The sequence below is a fragment of the Gymnoscopelus microlampas genome (genome assembly GCF_963454915.1).
Source record: "Gymnoscopelus microlampas genome assembly, chromosome: 5".
In the NCBI taxonomy this organism is placed as follows: Eukaryota; Metazoa; Chordata; class Actinopteri; order Myctophiformes; family Myctophidae; genus Gymnoscopelus; species Gymnoscopelus microlampas.
The window spans coordinates 29,112,420-29,133,174 of NC_139942.1; the positions used below are offsets into that span (position 1 = coordinate 29,112,420).

Sequence of the window (20,755 nt, forward strand, 5' to 3'; positions counted from 1 at the left end):
CCTACAGTTGATGTATTAAAATGATTTTAACAGAAAAACGTAACCTGTTACATTGTGTCCTAATTCCCTAACAACAATTTGTAGAATTGTCCTTCGTTCTCTCATAATAGGACAGAATTTTCTACTTTATTTGTATTTATATTTATTTTTGGGTTAGCTATTTCTTCTGGCTGGTATTAAAACGGACCTTGCTGTAACCACATGCTTCTTCATCTCTTACGTAACGCTTGCCATTTTCCCATCGTTTTCCTTGTTGTTGCATAATTCCTTTACTTCACTACAGTATGGCTCTTTCTCCATCTTTTCTTTTCTCTCTCTGTCTCTCTTTCCCTGACCCTCTCTCTCTTTCCACCTCTGTTTCTCTTATGACTGTCATGCGCTTTCTCACAGGAAAGTGTGTGTGTGTGTGTGTGTGTTTGTGTGTGTGTGTGTGTGTGTGTGTGTGTGTGTGTGTGTGTGTGTGTGTGTGTGTGTGTGTGTGTGTGTGTGTGTGTGTGTGTGTGTGTGTGTGTGTGTGTGTGTGTGTGTGTGTGTGTGTGTGTGTGTTTCAGTCGGTGTCAGCTGATTTAGCTTGAATTTCTGTGTGTAAGACACAGGGGAATGCAGTCTGGTATGTGGAGAGCATTAATTTATCACTGTGTCTGAGAGGACATGCTTCATAACTTATATTCTAAAAAACAATTTGTCCAGGTCTACAAGTAGGCCTAGGCCGCCATTTGAAATGTTTAATGTCTATTTCTGCGTTGTTCCCCCTTTTACCTGTGCTCTTCATAAGTCTGACTTTAGTCATTTGTGTCATTGAGGTCGTTTAGTTAAAACTAAGTAAACTACTCTCCATTTCTTGTCTTTCTTCTTCCCTCTGTATTCCATGTTGCATTCAGCAGAGAATCAGGACAACACATGGCACTAATTAACAAGAATTCAGTCCTTAAACACTGTGCGTGCGTGCGCACGCTCCAGTTCCATAGCATTAGGTGAATACAATTTGCATGGGCTGTAAACTGAAAAGTTCTGTGTACAGTTAATTCATTAATAGACAGTAATGATTCAATAATATGCATTTTCTTTTCCTTCTGGGTTTTTTATTTCTTACTAGGGAACATTGTTTTGGTGAGACCTACAGTATCCAAACCCTCTAGCCACACGATGCCATGCCACATATTTCCCACACGTTTTCTTCATCAAGCCTTTCTGGAATAGAGAGCTACAATGCCTCTGTCCTCTATGCATACCAATTAAGCCTTTTTGAATGTGAATGTGAAGAAAACTGTCAATCTCAGACAGGAGAACTGGAGGCGACACAAAAGGAAGAAAAGATGCATGACTAATAGCATTTGATTCATGCATTTTTTAGACAAACTAATTAGGTATAATCTGTGATTCAAACTCATGCATCTTAATCTAGAAGCACCTTGAACAAATACTAGTTTATATCTTCCATATCTTCTTTTAAAATGATCCAGTGAACTCCCTTATGTAACTGTTGCTCCTGGTTAACACCATTGTCAACATTCTCAGAATATCCAGTCTTGTTAACCCATTCTATCCAGGAAAGCATCTGTGTCATTTTATACTTTGGCTATTCAAAAATAGCAGATATACAAGCTCATAGCACGTCACTTCGTGCCGCACTATTGGCTTGTAGATCTGCTATTTTTGAAAAATCAATTTTGTGAAAATGTGTGAAAATCTTTGAATATATATATTTTAAAAACATTTTTTACTAAAATCTTTGCTTCTGGGGGTCCCTGGAACAATATATTTTTATGAAAAAGTTTGAGAACCACTGATTTAGCAACATACATTTTTCAGAAAACTGTTAGGATTTAGAAGACCTTTGTAGAATCGGCCTCATGTTCTAATGGTTTAAAGTCACTGTGGGACTAAAACTGCTACCTTGACATTTAGAATTTCAGTGTCATTTTCCTTCTCCAGGCATTTGTCACAATGCAGAGGAGGAAAAGAATGTCTTTTCTGCATTCCCACTCCCATTACTTGCATTATCTGCATCGACAGCCACATTCATTCAGGCCAAATGGCTAGTGCTAGCTGCATTGATTTCAGTGAGAAATGCTAACAAGCTCTTTGAATGGGAGCCACATGGCAGAAAGGATAAACTTTCTCAGCACTTTGTGACAATTTAATTGACTGGCGAGGAGAGCAACACAGAACAACTATATGAGACTTGTCTGTTGGAATGAAGACCCTTTTTTTTTGGTAATACATCATGTTTATACAACTTGTATACTGTAAGTTTAATTACTTATACAAATATGAGTCCCATTAGTTAACTTATTAAGTTTAAATTACAATGTACATTTTGAAGATATTTCCTCCATGTTTATATATTCTGAAAGATAAATATTATAACTTCTATTGCAATTACATTATGACTACATTTATAATGTCGTGTGTAAATGCATTTAAATGATTGAAAACATGTATTCACGGTAGTTTAGATGAGAGTAGTTTAGAAGCTGAAAAGTTTGTTTTAATATTACACCACGATGCCTGTATGGAACGCACATCCCTCCGGTTATGCAATACCCATTGTACCCATTGTCAGAGTACTTAGTGCAGTAACCATTATCATAGTACAGTGCCAGTTTATGACGTCATATTGATGACATCAGGGATCTCCATATATGGGCATAAAGGGACTCGAACAGACAGATGCAGAGGCACATAACTACCCTCTGACCCACCATACACACGCCAAGTTTGAAGTCGATATGCAGAGGACAGACAGACGGATTTGCTGATACACAGCTGTGACCTGTGTGTGTGCGCACACACACGCGCGCACGCATTCGGTGTGTGCCACCCTCCCTCATTTAATTACAGAAGGGCTGAGGCAGGATGATGCATTCCCCCACACCCCTACACACACACACTCCCTCACCCACACCCACACACTCTTTGTTAATGAGAGACTGTCCCACACTGTGTGATATGATACTGGCCGTGTGTGTGTGTGTGTGTGTGTGTGTGTGTGTGTGTGTGTGTGTGTGTGTGTGTGTGTGTGTGTGTGTGTGTGTGTGTGTGTGTGTGTGTGTGTGTGTGTGTGTGTGCTTATGTTGGTGTTTGTGGAACATAAACATTATCATTACGGTCATTGCTACCTTCTCATTGGCTCGGCTCCAGTCATAGTCATCATGGCATCTCTTTTACACACAGGCTGAAAGAGTAGCTTTGACCGCAGTGATATGAAAGACTCCCTCTCATTCTCTACAGCTGAACCCTACAGGCCTGTATAATGCAGGCACACTCAACCACAGTGGTGGACAGGTACAACATTCTTCTGAAGGGCTGTCTCATTCTGTCTCAGACATAGATGTGCCACATTTTGCTAAATTGTAATTTTATATATAGGCTATGTGCCTTTTTTGAAAATCAGTTGTAGGCATTCTGCAGTTCGTTTGGCCTTTGTGGATATTCCTGATGTTTGTCAATGGTCATGCTAGTACTGTGTCTGCTTGGACCAAAGCATTAGCACAAACTGTGTGTGTGTGTGTGTGTGTGTGTGTGTGTGTGTGTGTGTGTGTGTGTGTGTGTGTGTGTGTGTGTGTGTGTGTGTGTGTGTGTGTGTGTGTGTGTGTGTGTGTGTGTGTGTGTGCGCGCGCGTGCGCGCAAATAGACAGAATTTAAGCATATTATGTAAAAATTCCTGATTGCATTTAATTTATTGCATCTTACGTATATTCCTAAAGAGGTGTGTCTCTGTGTGTGTGTGTGTGTGTGTGTGTGTGTGTGTGTGTGTGTGTGTGTGTGTGTGTGTGTGTGTGTGTGTGTGTGTGTGTGTGTGCACGCGCGTGCATGTGTGTGCGTGTGTGTGTGTGTGACTGTGTGTGTAAGCCACATCAGCAGTGGGTGGATTTCGACTGCAGATTAGAATCACATCTCAATCTCTATATGCACCCATGCATATACAACACACTGTGGATTATATACGTACTGTAGGCCGATATAATCTGATTCTGAGAACACAAGGTCACATATTGGATACAATCATTTGAATGAAATATGAATTATGGATATGAAACCCTCACACTGTGTGTGTGCGTGTGCACGTACGTATGTGTTGTGGTCATATACTGTAGGCTAACAAGAATAATTGAACTAGGCTGGTCTTTAGCATTCTAATTTAATACCAATGAACAAGTTAGTCATTAAACAGACATATACTGTCATGACTCATTAGCTAGATGAGTCTGGTCAGCTCTCAGTGGAGCCCACTAGATAAGTACTGTACTTTATTCATCCCAGAGGGGAAACAAGATATATGATAAGATATAAGGTAAGATAAACCTATATTGATCACCGTGGGGAAATTCAGGTGTCTTAGCAGCAACAGCAGTACTGTACATATGAAATACAGGATAAGTACAGGTAAGAGAAGAGAGATAATAGTAAGAATAAATTAAATAAGATAAATAGGCTTAGAATCTGACAGCAGACCTCTACTACACTAGGCCTGAGTTAACACGTGTATATTCTATAAATACATATAAGGATAAATGTACAATCAATCTATCATCACCAGTGAATATCTCTCTGTAAATGCAGCAAATCTCTGTGTGCGTGCGATTGAGCGTGTGTGTACAGTATCTGTCCTTTGCGTATCTCGAGAACTGTCTGACCGATCGACTTCAAACTCGGCACGTGTATCGCACAGTGATGGAAGAAGTACTCATTTTTTTAACTTAAGTAAAAGTATCAATACTGCAAATGTAGAAATACGCTGTTACAAGTAAAAGTCCGGAATCCAACATTTGTACAATTTTTTTGTCCAAAAAGTACAAAAGTATTGGTGTCAAAATGTACTTAAAGTACCAAAAGTAGAAAAGTCAAAAAGTGCAAAAGTGCACTTACTGTAAGTACAATACATGTACTTACTTTTACACCACTGATTGTAAGTCGCTCTGGATACCTAAATTGTAAATTGTACTCCACAAGGTTGGAGGCCTTCTGAACAGCATGTGTGAAACATGTCTTGGATGAGAGGGAGAGAAACGCTGATGATATTCTCAGCTGTCTGCTTGAGTCTTTTGTAGAGCGTTGCGATCAGAGACCTGGTACGTCCCCCACCAGACGCTAATGCAGCTGGAGAGGACGCTGTCAGTGGTTCCTCTGTAGAAAGGATAGGTGGGGGTACTGTATAGGTTCACCTTCTTCAGCCGCCGCAGGAAGTGTAATCCCTGCTGGGATCTCTTGACACGAGAAGAGGCGTGTGGACTGGTGGATGGTCCAGGACAGGTCCTCTGAGATACAGTGGTTCCCAAACTTTTTAGCTCAAGACCAAAAAGAGACATTAGACATTTGCCCGGGGCCCAAACTAGTGAGTCTAGCAGATCCCAAACTAGTGAAGAATAGCTGATCTACAAGCTTGTATATCTGTTATTTATTTTCACTACTTCTTGAATGTTGTTTTTATTTACTATTTATGGAAATTATTAGATTTTTTTCTTCATTTATCAAATACTTTTGAAAATGTGTTTTTAATTGATGAAAAGTTGTGACTTTTTTTGTTTACACTTTTTTACATCTTCTGAAATAATAATATATTTATACGAAAAAAGGGGATATTTACCCACGACCCATAAAAATAGGTCCGCGACCCAAAACATAGGTCCAGCAGACCTAGCCTGGTTCCAGACCATAGACCCCGCCCACTCTCTGAGTGGACTGCTCCTCTTGTTCTGGTGTCATAATGTGAGCCTATGGCTTTTCACGGTCGAAGAAAAACCTGTTAAATCAGAGTTGGAGGTGGGGGTGATCTAACGACAAGCCAATCAGCGAATATCTGCTAAAACAAGCTGTGCGATGACGTCAGATGTAGGCGGATCCTTGGATCTCTTGTGATTGGTTTAGGACACTGCAGCCAATGTCAGACTGAAGCTCCACGCAGCTTCAGACTGATAATCAGGCTAGTCCAGACCCACTTTGGAGCGGTTGATGTTCAATGGGGGAGTGGGAAGTCACCAATTATCTCCTTTGTTTTGTCGACGTTCGTTCAGACACAGGTTGTTGCTCTTGCACCAGCCTGGCAGCTGTTTCACCTCCTCTATGTAAGGTGTTTTTATTGTTCGCTAATGAGGCCCAACACTACAGGGTTGTCATCCACAAACTTAATGGTGTGGTTTGGAATGGATGCGGAGGTGCAGTCGTGGCAGGGCTCCAGGCTCACTTTTTTTCAACCACCGTCCCAGAGTCGTCACCGTCACAAAGTGAATGTAAATCATAAAAAAGTGATATATATATGTACATATTTTCTATTTTATTTAAACACGTTAACCACTTAAACCCCACATGGGTAACCAGACTCCCTCAGGGCTCAATACTAGTGTCTTTTCTGTTTTCTGTTATTGTGGGGAAAGCTTTCGCTGAAAATAGCCGATCGAATATGCTTGGGCAATCCTTTCTATTTTCCTATCATGATTTATGGCCCCTGATACAAGATCTGATTGCCAAGGGAGCAGTAGTAGTAGGAGGGGGTGTGGGTGTCATATACGGTAAAGATCCATGCATGACTGTTGGAGGAAATACAGTAATTGAAAGTACCTGTATATTGGTTGAGACGGAGAGTTGGAGCCAGTAGCTTGTACAGACACCAGATTTACGTGAGACGATCCGATCTGTTAGTGAGAGAGTTTAATAAAAAATACCTTTATTGGAGCTTTATGCCTCCGCTGCCTTTTACAAGGGGAGTTACATCACAGCACGGAACTCCATGTAATCAATGCCAGCACTGACGACCGACTTTAGTGTTGAGGAAAAACGCAACCTCTTGCATCATGTTCCGTTTAATATCACAATCAAAATCATCATCATCTATGGAAAGGAGACAGGTTTGTAATTCATCTCCACCAGTTACTAGTTTGTTAGTTACTAGTTTGACAGTAGGTTGGTTCTCCATCTCTTTCTGCTGTGTTTATCCTCTTCTAATAGCAGCACGCTTGCACTGAGTTTTATCTGAGCAGGATGATCAGTACTCGCTGCGGTAACTTTTAGAATGTATTCTCTGTAAACATAATAATGTGTTGCTGGTTTCGTGCAGTGATATTGCTTTTTGGCTAAAAATGATATTGGCCAAGGCTCGTGACCCCCACATTCACTGATTACAATAGCTTACAGGTACTGAACAAACTGCACATGCACACAAACATTGTTGTAATGTCCATAATAATCCCATTGTTGATGATGTAAAAAAAAGAAATCATCCAAATGATGCGTAGTCTGCGAGCAAGCTCAGGCATATACTGTGCTGTACTCCCATGGTTATGTAACTGTCACTAGCAAGTGAGCAGTGTGGCGATCTATTTAAGCTGCATTTTCAATTGTTCTTTCTGTCTCACCATCATTGCTCTAGGAGTGAGTTTCTCAGCTCTATAGTAGGCTAGTGGTGTAAAGTAACTTAGTACATTTACTTAAGTAAACATTTTAGGTATTTTTACTTTACTGGAGTATTTCCAATTTTCAGCACTTTTTCTTCTACTCCACTACATCTAAGAGGCAAATGTTATACTTTTACTCCACTACAATTATTTGAAAACTTTAGTTACTAGTTTGTAGATTTAGATTATTATTACAAAACATACATTAACCACTTCAGCCCTGTATACATTTTGGCCTTTTGAAAATAGCCGATCTACAAGCTCACATTGTGAGCTGCCTTATAGATCTGCTATTTAAAAAAAAACATATACATTTGAAAACTTGTGAAACAGGGACATTCTGCATAATGAGTACTTTCTACTTTTGGTACTGTAAGTACATTTTGATACCAATACGTTTGTACTTTTACTCAAGCACATTTTGAATTCCGGACTTCTACTTGTTACAGAGTATGTCTACATTGCATATTGATACATTTTACTTAAGTAAAACATTTGAGTACTTTTTCCACTACTGCTGTAGGCTATACCCATACCTGTGTGAGTGAGTGATAAATAAACTCTTGAGAATCTTGAATCTGTTTTACCTCCCTCTGTTTTACCTCTTGTTTCCCCTGAGGGAGGGTTTGTGATACATAACATATCCCTGTTCTCAAGTATGCTGAGCAGTAAGTAATATGTAGCAGAGCCTGAACAACACCAAGATCAAATATAATTTTCACACCTGAAATCAGCAACTGAAACAATCGCTGTACTCTTTCACACAAATAAAACAGAGTAGGCTTATATCGATTTCTAAGGTACACTGAACAGTTAGTATATAGATTTCAGCAACTGTAGTCTAATTTATAGGTCTACTTAAATAAAAATCAGTTTCATCGAGCGACACATTTGTGCAACAAAGTGCTTGCTCATTTTAATGAGGTACAGTAGGTGGGTCTGCTTGCTGAACCATAACAACTGGATTCTTGGCCTAATATGCTGGACATGGCAGAATGGTTATCCTCCACTAATTCAGTTTGTTAGTAAACCTCAATATAAAGACCATCCGCCAGAGTTTCAGCTTGTGACTAAGCCTCAATATAAATATCCTCCTCCAGAGATTCACATGTTGAAAGTAAGTTGATAATCTTTGTATTGAGGCTTACTCAAAAACTGAAACTCTTGTTAGTAAGATTCAATATTCTCAGAATATTACATGTCGAGAAAGCGTCACATATTAATATTTGCATTCTGTGTGGATGTAGCCTACTCATGATACAAACAATTTGATTTAAAGCGAATTAATTGCATGAAATAAACACTCATGGTGTGTAAGGACCTTACAGGGCCATGGGCCTCAATTCAACTATCATCCTTCAGAGTTTCAGCTTTTTTTCCAGCTTTTTTTCCAGCTTTTTTCCAGCTTTTTTTTTCAGCTTCAGTACAAAACTCATCCTCTAGAGTTTCAGCTTGTGAGTAAGCCTCAATACAAATATCATCCTCCAGACTTTCAGCTGTAAGCCTCTTGCAGAAAAAAAGAGACCATTGCTTTTTCTCACTGAGTTATTGAGACAGAGCAGCGAAGAAAGACAGGAACCTGAGGGCAGAGAGGAGAGATGACTTACAACAGATCCTGAGATGGAATTAAAGCCTAAATGTTGTAGTTGTGTAGTCAGCAAATTAACTGGTGGAAGCGTGAGGGTGCCCCCTACACACAGTACAACATTTTAATTAAAACGATGTTCCAATTGTGAACCCAAATTAGATCATTTAGCTGCTGTTGTTGACTCTAGACCTGAGGGTTGGGAAAGCTGTGATTAATCTAGCAGCAAAAGAAACAACCCCTTCGCTGAGCCTGTTTGATTTGAAAACGAATCAGGACAGAATGAGAAATGCTCTGTTAAAAACGGTAGTTAGTTGAATATTTGAACTTAGAACAATAATCATGCAGAGTCACTAATACAATAGTTGATCTGGTAATGACATACCGGTATGTAGGGTGACTCTGCAAATTAAAGCATCCTGTTGGTAAACAAAGCAGAAATTAAGGCAAACATTACTACTGAGTCAGAGATGGTGGCTTTTCAGTGACTATAGATTCACCTTGAGAATCCTGTCAGAAAATATATGAGCTAAGCTAAAGTTAATATGTTGAGTTGTGGTTTGTTTCCCTGCTAGAGCCTGGATGCTATGCATGACTTTGATGTTTAAAACTGTTCTAACTATGTCCTCCTCATCCATGAACCAAGAGACTCTCTGTCTCTTTTTTTGTTAACAAAGAAACCAGCTTTATTGGCATGATAAATTATGAATTCCTAAAATGCAAAAGCATTCTGTCAGTCTCCTCTTTATTGCATTGTTTATTCATGGGTTGAAAAGGTTTTCTCTGGAACAAATGTCACTTTATATTGCTTTAGATTCATCAACTGTAAAATGTAAAACCCTAGGTTAGAGGAATACAAATGGAATAAAGTAGAATAAGATGACTGTTCAGTAATTATCTCTTCCCTCTTAGAAAAAAAACATTTTGACCAACTACACTAAAAGCAAACTCACATAAACAATAGCATTATTTATCCACCACATTAGTACTAAAAGTACTAAACCATGGCCCTAAAACACGGCTACTGAGCTGTGTAATTTATGAACCATTCCTCACTGCAACTGGTCCACTGCTGAAACACAAAGCTATTTTACATGCTGTTTTTTTAGGCTGATGTTAACTATATTCTTCCTGTTTTGAGACTGTCAGTATATCATGTTTTATTCAGCCTACTGTAGCTTACAGCACAGGAACTCCTTTTGATATTTGTTAAATTGCTTGCTCAACCTTATTTTTTGCTCAGCCCCAGTATTTTGGAAATAATGTTATATATGAGATCAAACCTCACTACCAGAACAACTTAATCTCCTCAAATATGTTGGCAGTGTTTTATGACACTCTATCTAAGTGTTTTTTGTGTGAGTACTACAGGAAAGCTATCCCTATTTTAAATGGTGAAGAAAGTGAAGAAACTTGTAAGATATTATGGATGAAATGGATCACATGTATTGTACGAACCTGCAATAAAGTTTAAAAAAAAAGTTTATCGCAAGTAGAGAAATATAAGCTTAACAATAGCATAAGCTTAAACTTTGGAGATTACTCCAAACCATTGGTCCTAGTAATTGTTTATTTAATTAACCAATCAGTTTAGTTAGAGAATTAACGCCTTATTTTTACACCTCCATGGGAACCCAATGCAAACCGGTTGTACAGTGTTGCTGCTGCCATCATTCAGTGATTTTATAATTCATAGTCCCACCACTATCAGTGTCAAGGCTCCAAATGGTGACTCGGCATTCTCAAGCTCTTCTGTGAAAGCCTTCACTCAACCCAGGGGGTGTCCTTATCTAAAGCTTTTAATGGGCTTCTCTGCTCCCCATGAATATGAGCCGTCATTTCAACTGGAGTTCATCGACAGTACTTACTTACAGTTTGTTCCATTGAATTAATGTTTTATTTCAAATACATAATCCTAGGGTCTCCTGATTGAAATAACAGAAAACTAAAATCAGTCTAGCCATTCATATTCGTATTCTTTCATTTTATTAGCTTGTGGACATAAGGTATATATGACTGGTGGTAGACAATTGATCTTGACTGTATGTCCTGCCTTCCTGTGTGTGTGCGTGCGTGCGTTGTGTGCGCGCGTGCGTGTGTGCGTGTGTGTGTGTGTCTGTGTGTGTGTAGTCAGTGAGCATTTGTGTGTGTGCTATAGTGTGTTTTGTCTCTTGCGATAATTTGTCCTGTAGTGTGTATGTTTGTTACTGTGATTCATGTATGTGGATGTATGTATACGTGTGTGTGTGTGTGTGTGTGTGTGTGTGTGTGTGTGTGTGTGTGTGTGTGTGTGTGTGTGTGTGTGTGTGTGTGTGTGTGTGTGTGTGTGCGTGCTTGCGTCACAGCCTCCAGCTGTTTCTGCTACTGTTGCTAAGTGTGTGATGTCATCGCAAAGCTGTAATCCTATTGGTTGGTTCTGTCTACTTCTTTTTGGTTTTCTCCAGGCCGGCTGTCTGGCTGAAGAGAGAGACAGAGGGGGGAGGAGGGCAAATATTTCCCATCATCCTTTGCTGCTGTGTCGGCCCTGTGGAGGCACTGATCCGCACCGCTGAGCCGAAGTGTGATCATCACTCTCTCCTCCCTCTCCTTTCTCTCTCTTTCCTCTAATCTCTCTCCTGCACTCACTTCTTACTTGGATATTATTTCCTTTCCGTGGGTCCAAACTGTCCCCTACACACATCGCACCACCTCACGTCTCTTAGCTAAGGACCAAACCTCTATTAGTCTGCTGTTAATAGAAACTGAGATAAACTAAGCAAGTTTCTGTTTGAAGTCTGTCATAGTATTGACACTGTATTGGCAGCAATAGCACAATAGTATTTCCTAAGAGCCTCAGCCATCATCGCCATATGACACACAAATTAATAGAAAGTAGTGTTTGTTACTTTGATATTTGGACTGCACTGCAGTAGTAAGGGGACATTCAGAGTATTGTTTGTTACTTTGCTATTTGGTACTTACAGCACCATACTGCATAAGTACGAGACATTCATCTGATGAGTGCAAAGTCTCTGCTGTTACCAAGGGTGTGTCTGAGCTGCAAGGTGATGCTTATTTTTACACACAGACACAGTCACAAAGCAGGCTACACACACACACACACACACACACACACACACACACACACGCACACACGCACACAGTCCAAGGCCTAGAGCTAGCATAGAGTAGTACAGGGTGCTCAGTGTGCGTGACCAAGGCAGGAGCCAGCACTTATAAACACTCTCTGGTTCCAGCTGTCTGGGTCCCTCCCACATAGCACAGCGATGTGGAGGACAGGAGGGCTCAGCTCTTTATAGACTCCCCTCCTCTCCTCTGTTCTCCTCTCCACCTCTTTCCCCCCTCTTTTGTGTCTTCATGTTTTGGGGGTCTTCCGGCGCCCCCGCCCTCCGTCGAGCCCCCCGCACCCGCCGCTGCCACCACGGCCGCCCCCCCCAGCCGCCTCGTTGCCATGCCGACAGAGACACTGGCTCCAGCCCTGGCAGATAGCAAGGCCCCGGGCCCGGCCGCGCCCTTCAGCTCCGCCGTGCCGCTCCGCATCCTCAACAAGGGGCCCGAGTACTTCAGGAGACAGGTGGGCACGGTCGCTGGCCCTTGGGTGCGTGTATATACGTGATGCAGCAGCACAACATGTCGTTGTTGTTGTTGTTGTTGTTGTTGTTGTTGTTGTTTTGTTTTATAAAGTAGCAAAAATAGCCGACTCACAAGCTCAAAACACGTCTCATCGCAACACATTTTGAACTTGTAGATCTGCTATTTTTTATTTGAATCTTGAAAAGTAACAGTTTTGGATATATGAGGTTTCCATCCGACAAGCAACAATACATAAACACATTCAACTGTTGAGCACAGTAAAAGGCTGTGAGTGCTACGATTGTTTTACAACTGTAAGCTTGAAAAAAACAGTTCCAATAGAAGTGTTTTTAATTTTGTGATTGTAAATAGCCATTAGCGGTGGAAGAATTATGATGTCAATATGGATAGGAATAATCATAGATCTTATTCTTCACATCCCAACTCCCCCTCAAGGATCTATAAGACTGAGGATGTATTAGGCTTATGTCATTATATTGTACTTAATTGAGGACCCCCCTGAAAACAAGATGGTACACCTCAAGGGGTTATTCCTAATAAAGAATTTCAAATATTGTATTGTACATCATATTGTTTTATAGTTCATAATTGTACATACTGTACATTTTTCATGGATACATTTTCTATTGTATTCTAGGTTGAGCCCAACCCAAAGCGCCTCAGTGCGGTGGAGAGACTCGAAGCCGACAAGGCCAAGTATGTCAAGAGCCAGGAGGTCATCAATGCCAAACAGGAGCCAATCAAGCCCCCTGTCCTGGCCAAGCCCCCTGTTTGCCCCGCCCTCCTCGCCAAGAGGGGCTCTGGGATTGGAGGAGGAGGAAATGGAGGTGGGACGTCATTCAAAGCGTCCAATAATAACGCAAAGTCGGACACATGCGCCACGACAAGTGGCGCCGGCAGTAAACGAGAGAATTTAAACCTGGAGATCCTGAAAAACCTCCTTAATTCCTCCTCCTCCTCAGGGGCGGGGTCTGAAGGGATGGGGGGTGGGGCCAAGAGTGCCGTGCTGATGAGGTCATCAGGAGGCGGGGCCAGGAGCTGGACACCATCACGGTAATGAATTGGGATGACATACAGGACACAATTAACTGGAATAATTGTCATAATATTACTAAGGTTATTTTGTTAACTGACTCAAAGCTAAATTCCATCCTTAAATGTGGCCTTAAACATTGCATCTAACACATCTAGTGTCACAATGCCGTTTCATTTTTAGACCTCATTCTTGTTTGTTTTTCTGTCCTACCAGGATGCCGTTGACCTACAGATCCACCATGACGCTCAATGAGCCACCGCTAGAAGCCCCCAGCCCGAGCACCTCCCACTCGCTACGATCTTTCTCCCACTCGCTCAAAGTCCCGCCCGTCAACGGTGGCGGCCGCCGCAGCCCACTGCAGGGCTGTAACCTCAACCTGAGCAGGCGCGTGCTGGACGAGAGAGGAGGTGGCGAGGGAGGAGGCCCCGAGCGCTCCCACTCCCCTCTGCCTCCGCTCCTCACCTCCCACTCATCCTCTGACCTCCTGCGGCTCTGCAACGGCAAGCCGCTCCGTGTCGCCCGCTCAAGCAGTTCCTCCGCACCTCCCCTTCCCCCGAAACCCAACCCTGCGACCCTTCCCCCTCCCCCCCTGTCCCTCTCCCTGCACACCGCTCGCCCGCCCCCCTCGCCCTGCGACAATGACGCCCCTCAATCACTGACCTGCGACCCAAACTTGGAGCTCGAACTCGGCTCCTCCGTGGCCCGTAGGCCCTCCCTGCACCGGTCCAAATCGGACCTGTCGGACCGGTATGCGCGGGCGGGTGCCGACGTGGAGCGCTTCTTCAACTACTGCGGGCTGGACCCCGAGGAGCTGGAGGCGGTCGGCCCAGAGAGCTTTGCGCGGGCCAACTCGGACATCGTCAGCCTCAACTTCCGGTCGGCGTCCATGATCTCGTCGGATTGCGAGCGGTCGCGGCACTCTTCCAACGAGGGCCTGTCAGACGGGGACGAGGGCGACGACGAGGAGGAGGAGGCCGGCGAGCGCGTGCCCTATGGAATCTCGGCCGTGGAGCGCAACGCCAGGGTCATCAAGTGGCTGTACAGCATCAAGCAGGCCAGGGAGACACAGAAAGTCTCCCACGTGTAGGGGGGAGGGTTCGGCAACTTGAATGGACCGGAAAAACTGCTGGAAAGGTTTCTACGTTTGGATGGCTGGTGGGACAGACAGTCAAGGAAGACAGACGGATTGGATGCGAAAGACTCTTATTTGTTGGGAACAAAATAAAAGGGAGAGAGAGAGTCGCATTGTCTTGGAGACTGTACAGCAGCATAGACAGCCAGACAGACCAGAATTTTCCCACGTTTAGACAGACAGAGAAATCTGTCTTAAAGTCTCCTGTGTTTAGAATGAAACGGAGAGACAGATAGACACAAAGTCTTTATGTCTACCACTCTAACTGTAACTGACAGTCACATGGACAGAAAGATTGTACTGTATATGGTTTACTTCAAATATGATGGACACATGGAATAGCATGTTTCTAAACAGACAAGCAGACATGAGGACATCGCTGTGTCTAGAACCTAAACTGGATGGACAGACATACACACAGTAATGAAAAACACATTTTATTTGTTTCCTTTTTAGTTTTTTTGTTTGCTTTTTAAGAACAAATGGGCCTGTTGGACAAACAAATGGACTCCCTTTATTTGAGATAGACAAACAGAAGGACAGGATAGAAGTACAAAGCCCAACTAGCATCCCACCATCCCAACACAAAATTGGACAGTATGAAAAAATCATACTATATCTACACATTTGAACAACTGAGATCAAGATGCATTTCACTGCATTTAGTTGCTTTTTACAAGGTGAACAAGGCGATGTGTCATTTTAAATGGCCTGCCACTCTCAAAAGCTTGGAGAAAGATCCCATGACACGCACAAGTTGACACCGAGCTCAGCTCGTTGGTCAAAACACACAATTCTCTTTGGACAATCAGCAATGCTGGCACACAGAGTGACTTTTAAGGAACTTGACTGTATGAACAGAAAATCTGATTCGGATTCAAGAATGAATATATAGTTGCTTAATGTATGTTACATTGATAGGGGGGCAGTTGATGAGCTACCTGGACGCGCAAGTGACGATGACGTGGTAATGATGACAATGACTATTAACGTTGACATGCAAAATGTTGAGGACAAACAGTTTTGACTTGTTCAGCTAGAGTCTGCAAATGCCGTATCCAGGCACTGGTTTGGGTTGACAGAGGAAGGAGAAGGGGACATTGTTAGGATGTTGTGTCTGCAGCTGAACACACAAATACATATACATGCATTCATGCTCTCACACACACACACACACACACACACACACACACACACACACACACACACACACACACACACACACACACACACACACACACACACACACACACACACACTCATGCTCAGCTGCTCTCAAACACATGCCTATGCATAGTCACTTTGTCACTTGTTGACTCAATCTCTCCCTCACACATTACAGCAGCTACTGTAGCTGAGTCTATCAGAGAAGGTCACACATTGTAGGGTCATGTTTAGAAGCTTAAATAGACATGGGGAACGTGTTAGAGGCAATGTGTTTGAGCCATGTATTTTGCTTTCATGGGCTAAACCAACATGGGCCCAATTGTTTCCCCTAGACGTTTTGTGAAAAGGCTTCCTAGTATTTGTATCATGTGACGCTAATAATTTTCAATGGTACCAATAGTATGAAAGATCTCTTAAGCAGCAAACAGCAAAGACCTAAGCATTCACGACTCTACCTTCAATTCAATATTTTTATTGCAACGTTGCAACACTTGTAGACTGTTCATTGACAGTGGATTCTATGTCCCATATGCAGAAATAACCATGGTTATAGTTCTTGCTGAAATTGCCCATCCAGATTTCAGCTAGATTGTTCATCTGTGTGTCATGGCCTTTATAGTTTCCAAAGCAGTGTTTTTCAACAGCCCACGACCCAGAAAGTAGGTCATTCCAAATGACACCGTGTCAATTGACACCGGTTCAGGAACATTGTTAGCTGGTATATAATATTTGGTTGCAGTTCCATAGAGGAGGTCAAATGTGAGTCAAAATGCAGACAAAAACGCACAAAAAAAACTCTCTACAGTTTTTTTCACAAACACACAACTAGTACCAGCAGGAAGTTGAAGAACACTGTAGTTTTTTCAAGAAGGGACGATCGTGTTGCTTCCCTCTGATTTTACTCTACACAGCAGCTCTCATTCTTTCTCTCTGTCCATTGCTGTCTCTCCCTTGCCTTGTTGGTCAGTGCCTGGTTTATTGATGTCCAAGTAAGGGGGGCAAGTCATTTCTTTCCCTTCACATACAGTATTCTTTGAAAAAGAGTTGACAATAAATAATTGAATTAGTTGGGGGTTGTGGGGCACCACGGCACCCACCATAAAATAACTCTTTCTCTCCTAGTCTCCTTCCTCTGTCTGTACAAGGTGGTGACATATCTCAAGGCCTGAAGCCATATTTTAGTGTGAATGCAGCGCCTCAGTCATGCATCCACCAAGTATCCATGTGTCCGTCTGTTCTGTGCTTTAGCTCTTCTCTTGTCTCTGGTCCCGCTTTGCTTCTGTGTGTCACAGCAAAAACCATGACTGGGCTCAGGTCGCTTTCAGTTCAGACAAGTCAGAAAATAACAAAGAAAGCGCATTTTACATGCTATCAACAGAGCATTCTTTGATTCGTTTGGACAGATGTTCTCATGCCAAATAAAGATTTGCTGTGTTTGAACTTGTCCTGAATTGAAAGCGAATTGAACTTAGACTTCTAAACCTTGACCCCACCCCCAGGCTGTAGAAGCATGGTACAGTCCCCCACCCCTCCCACAAAATAAAGACATACCTTCTGGTATCTAGTACCTGATATTGGGTACACCCCTGCTCCCATGTCAGGGAGACCCCACTGCTTCACTCTCTCAGCATTAACATGGTGATGTCGTTCCAGCTGCATCTTCATCATGCTTGGCTTTTCTTTTTTTTCCTCCTGTCTACATGTTTTGTTTTTCTGACAGATGAGTTCTTCTGTGGTACTTTGTTTTACTTTAACTGTGTAAATGCTGTAAGAAGAAAGTGTATATATATTATATGTATGATTTTTGAAAACAAAGTGTATTTGATTTCTGTTTTTTTTCTATTTTTTTCCTTTTCTTCATTGCAAGGTTTACGTGTTTCAAGAGTATGAACAACAAAAAAAACGACCTTGTTTTTTCTGCCTCTGAACAAATCCCGGGCAGAATCGTTCTGAAGACTTTTCGTGTTGGCTGTTTTTTCAAAGTGGAAACTGTTACATTTTGCTCGATTAAAAACCGTATTCATGTTTAGTTTCTTTTCTTTCTTTTTTTTTGCATTCTTTCAATAAATGGCTTGTTTTGCCATCTTTTGCCAATGAAGTCTTGACATTATTTGCATTGATCTATAACAAAGTATTTTGGAGCCTTGTTCAGCAGCACCCAATGTAAAACCTTTGGAAGATAAAAATGGGCTTTAAAGTTAGTGTAAAAACAGTAAAGAAAAAAAAAAGGTGGCTTGTTTCCACACCATGTAGACATAGCGAATTGAGATGTCATGAGTTTGAACCCATTCCATTACTTGTACTTTGTTATTTTCTTAATTTAAGCTATGCTGCCAATCCCTCTTGTATTTCTGATTCTTATATCTTCTTCCAATCAGGAAATCTGCCTTCCCATGCAAGGACATGAACGTGACTTGGCATACTATACAGGTCCAGTCCTATTCCAAACTTCCTCAGCTGCCATTGTGGGCCAATAGTCCCATGGTGGCGCTGAAGCAACCACATCTAAAATGTAACACTTTGAAAAAATCATAACAAATCAGTCATATGTGCTGTCTACTTGCAGGGATTCAGGGATTATTAGCATTAGCAACCATTCGTATTTGTGCGCATGGCCACGCAGTCACAGGGAGTAGGCTAGAGAAGGGGCCCAAGGGGTCTACACTGGCCTTTACTTTATAATGTGATGGAGCAGGTCATAACTGGTCGTCTGGAAATATAAGATGAACATCATAAACCCAGAGTTAAGTGAGAGGACAGCAAGACTGATTATAAAGAAAGGGGACCAGCGGTCCATGGATAAGATCCTATTTGCTACGCTCTCCTCAAATTAGATTTCAAAGCATCACCAACTATGTGTGTGTGTGTTGCTTGTGTATGCACACTATACTAAATCCGCATTTCCATTGCTAAAGGATGATATATTTTTATTTTATTCAGACTTCTGTTTTGGAAGCCATTCCAAAACAGAAGTCTGAATAAAATGCATGCAATCAGAGGGACAATCTACTACTATTATATCCCATGTAAGACCTAATTTATAGAAATTCCCATCTATTCTGTGCTAAAGACTATTTCATAAACACTGGCCATCCATCCATATCATTGATTGATGCTCAGAAACTGAGAATGCATGTTATGGTTAAATTGTGAAAGTACTGCGTACTCCTGCCTATAACTATATATGACCCCTGCTTTAAGACTGAAAGGCTTCATCCAAAAAGAGTCTGTTACTTAGATCAGTAGAAGTCCACAAATAATGTATTTGCTTCCATCTAGTGGTCGGTGGGGGGACACAGCATACTACAATATATTCAGGTTTTTTGGTACAGGCATTAGTGTAAAATAATTGTTTATGCATTCCTTGTAAAAAAAAAAAAAAAAAAAAAAAACATCTACATATTTTTCTTTTTTACCATAGGAAGAGTAGAGAGGCTCTGGTTTGTTTAACAAAACACTCAATCAAACACAACAAACAAAAAACTGCAATGACGTTGTTACCAAGGAGTATATTAAAGAAGGAGATCTCGGCACTGGGAGGCAAACTGGATTCGGAGGTTTGATGGAATGTAGTCTCGCGTAGCCAGACCCCACAGAAAATGAAAAACAGCGACCTCTGCAGGTCGGAATCTGTTCTTGAGAGATTAGATGGAATGGAATAGGCTGTATGCACAGCAGCCATATTGGGAATGAATTGGGCCCCTTCCTTACTTCCTTCACAGGTGTTACCAATAATACTAATTATTGGTAACACCTGTGAATCAAATTGTGAACCAAATGGACCCTCACGGGTCCATTTCGTTCCATTTGTACACTCTCAGCACCCACCATAAGGGGCCATTTGGGAACCAAAATGGAGTGTTTCTAGTGAGCCAACATGCACGTTATCAGCACCCTGACCAGAATGCAACAGAGCCTTCATTAGTATCATTGGTAACACCTGCGAAGGAAGTAAGAAGAGGCCCAATTTCTTTCCAATATGGCTGCTGTGCATAGAGCCTATTGGGATGCACTACAAGTGCAAACAGCTAGATTGGTGGTGGGACGGCTCCGTAGAACTGTGCTAGCATAACAATGACACGCGTATGTAACACTATAATCCTTGAATTATTATATCTTTGTCTCATTATAGAGTCTGTTAATTAATACTGCTATATTCTTTTATTGAGGTAGTATTTCTAAACAGCACAGCGTTTTCATCATGACTGATGATTGTCGACTCAGTTGTCAATGAGCTGAGCTCCACATGGTGGTGGAAGGCAAGCTGTACTTTTTGATACCCGATGGTGGCGCTAGATTCAAAGTAATGATAATCCTGATTCCTTAACCAGGCAAGGTTACCTTTCAGGTTCATGCGGTAATGCGATTTGGAGTTCTTAACATGCAGCCTGTATGCAGCATGTGTGACAGGCTGCATGTTAATAACCTAACAGCTCACACACTGTCCAGTCTCTGTGCCAAATTATAGAGGCTAGTGCAGGGGTCTTCAACAGGTTTTTTTTTTTTTTTACCTTAACCACTTAAACCCTAGCATCCCTTTTCTGAGGAGAACTTTAGCCAAAAATAGCAGATCTACAAGCTCACAACGCCTCACAGAGCTTGTAGATCTGCTATTTTTGGCAAAGAGGTATATTTGTAGAGGGGAAAAAGAACAGTAAACGTAAACAAAAAAAGTTGAATCCAAAACACAATTTTATACAATATAGAGGGGGTCCCTGCTTCATCTCTCTCTCAGCTAGGGGGTCCTTGAGCTGAAAACGTTGAAGACCCCTGGGCTAGTGCAAGGGTTCCCAAACTTTTCAGGCAGTGAACTCCCAAAACAATCATATTTGAACTGGGGACCCCCC

General features: G+C 41.8%; 1 protein-coding gene across 2 annotated transcripts in view; it reads left to right on the forward strand.

Moving 5' to 3' along the window:
• Positions 1–17,954, forward strand: part of fam110b (family with sequence similarity 110 member B) — a 60,891-nt gene extending 42,937 nt beyond the window's left edge. Inside the window, exons 3-5 of one of the 2 annotated variants that reach the window (XM_084058310.1) lie at positions 11,424–12,577; positions 13,211–13,626; positions 13,823–17,954. In XM_084058310.1, coding sequence (XP_083914436.1) covers positions 12,431–12,577; positions 13,211–13,626; positions 13,823–14,696 — 1,437 coding nt within the window. In that variant the 5' untranslated portion in view covers positions 11,424–12,430 and the 3' untranslated portion in view covers positions 14,697–17,954. The remainder of the gene's footprint in view (positions 1–11,423; positions 12,578–13,210; positions 13,627–13,822) is intronic. The other variant, XM_084058311.1, reaches the window with a different exon arrangement.
• Positions 17,955–20,755: the final 2,801 nt, after the last annotated feature.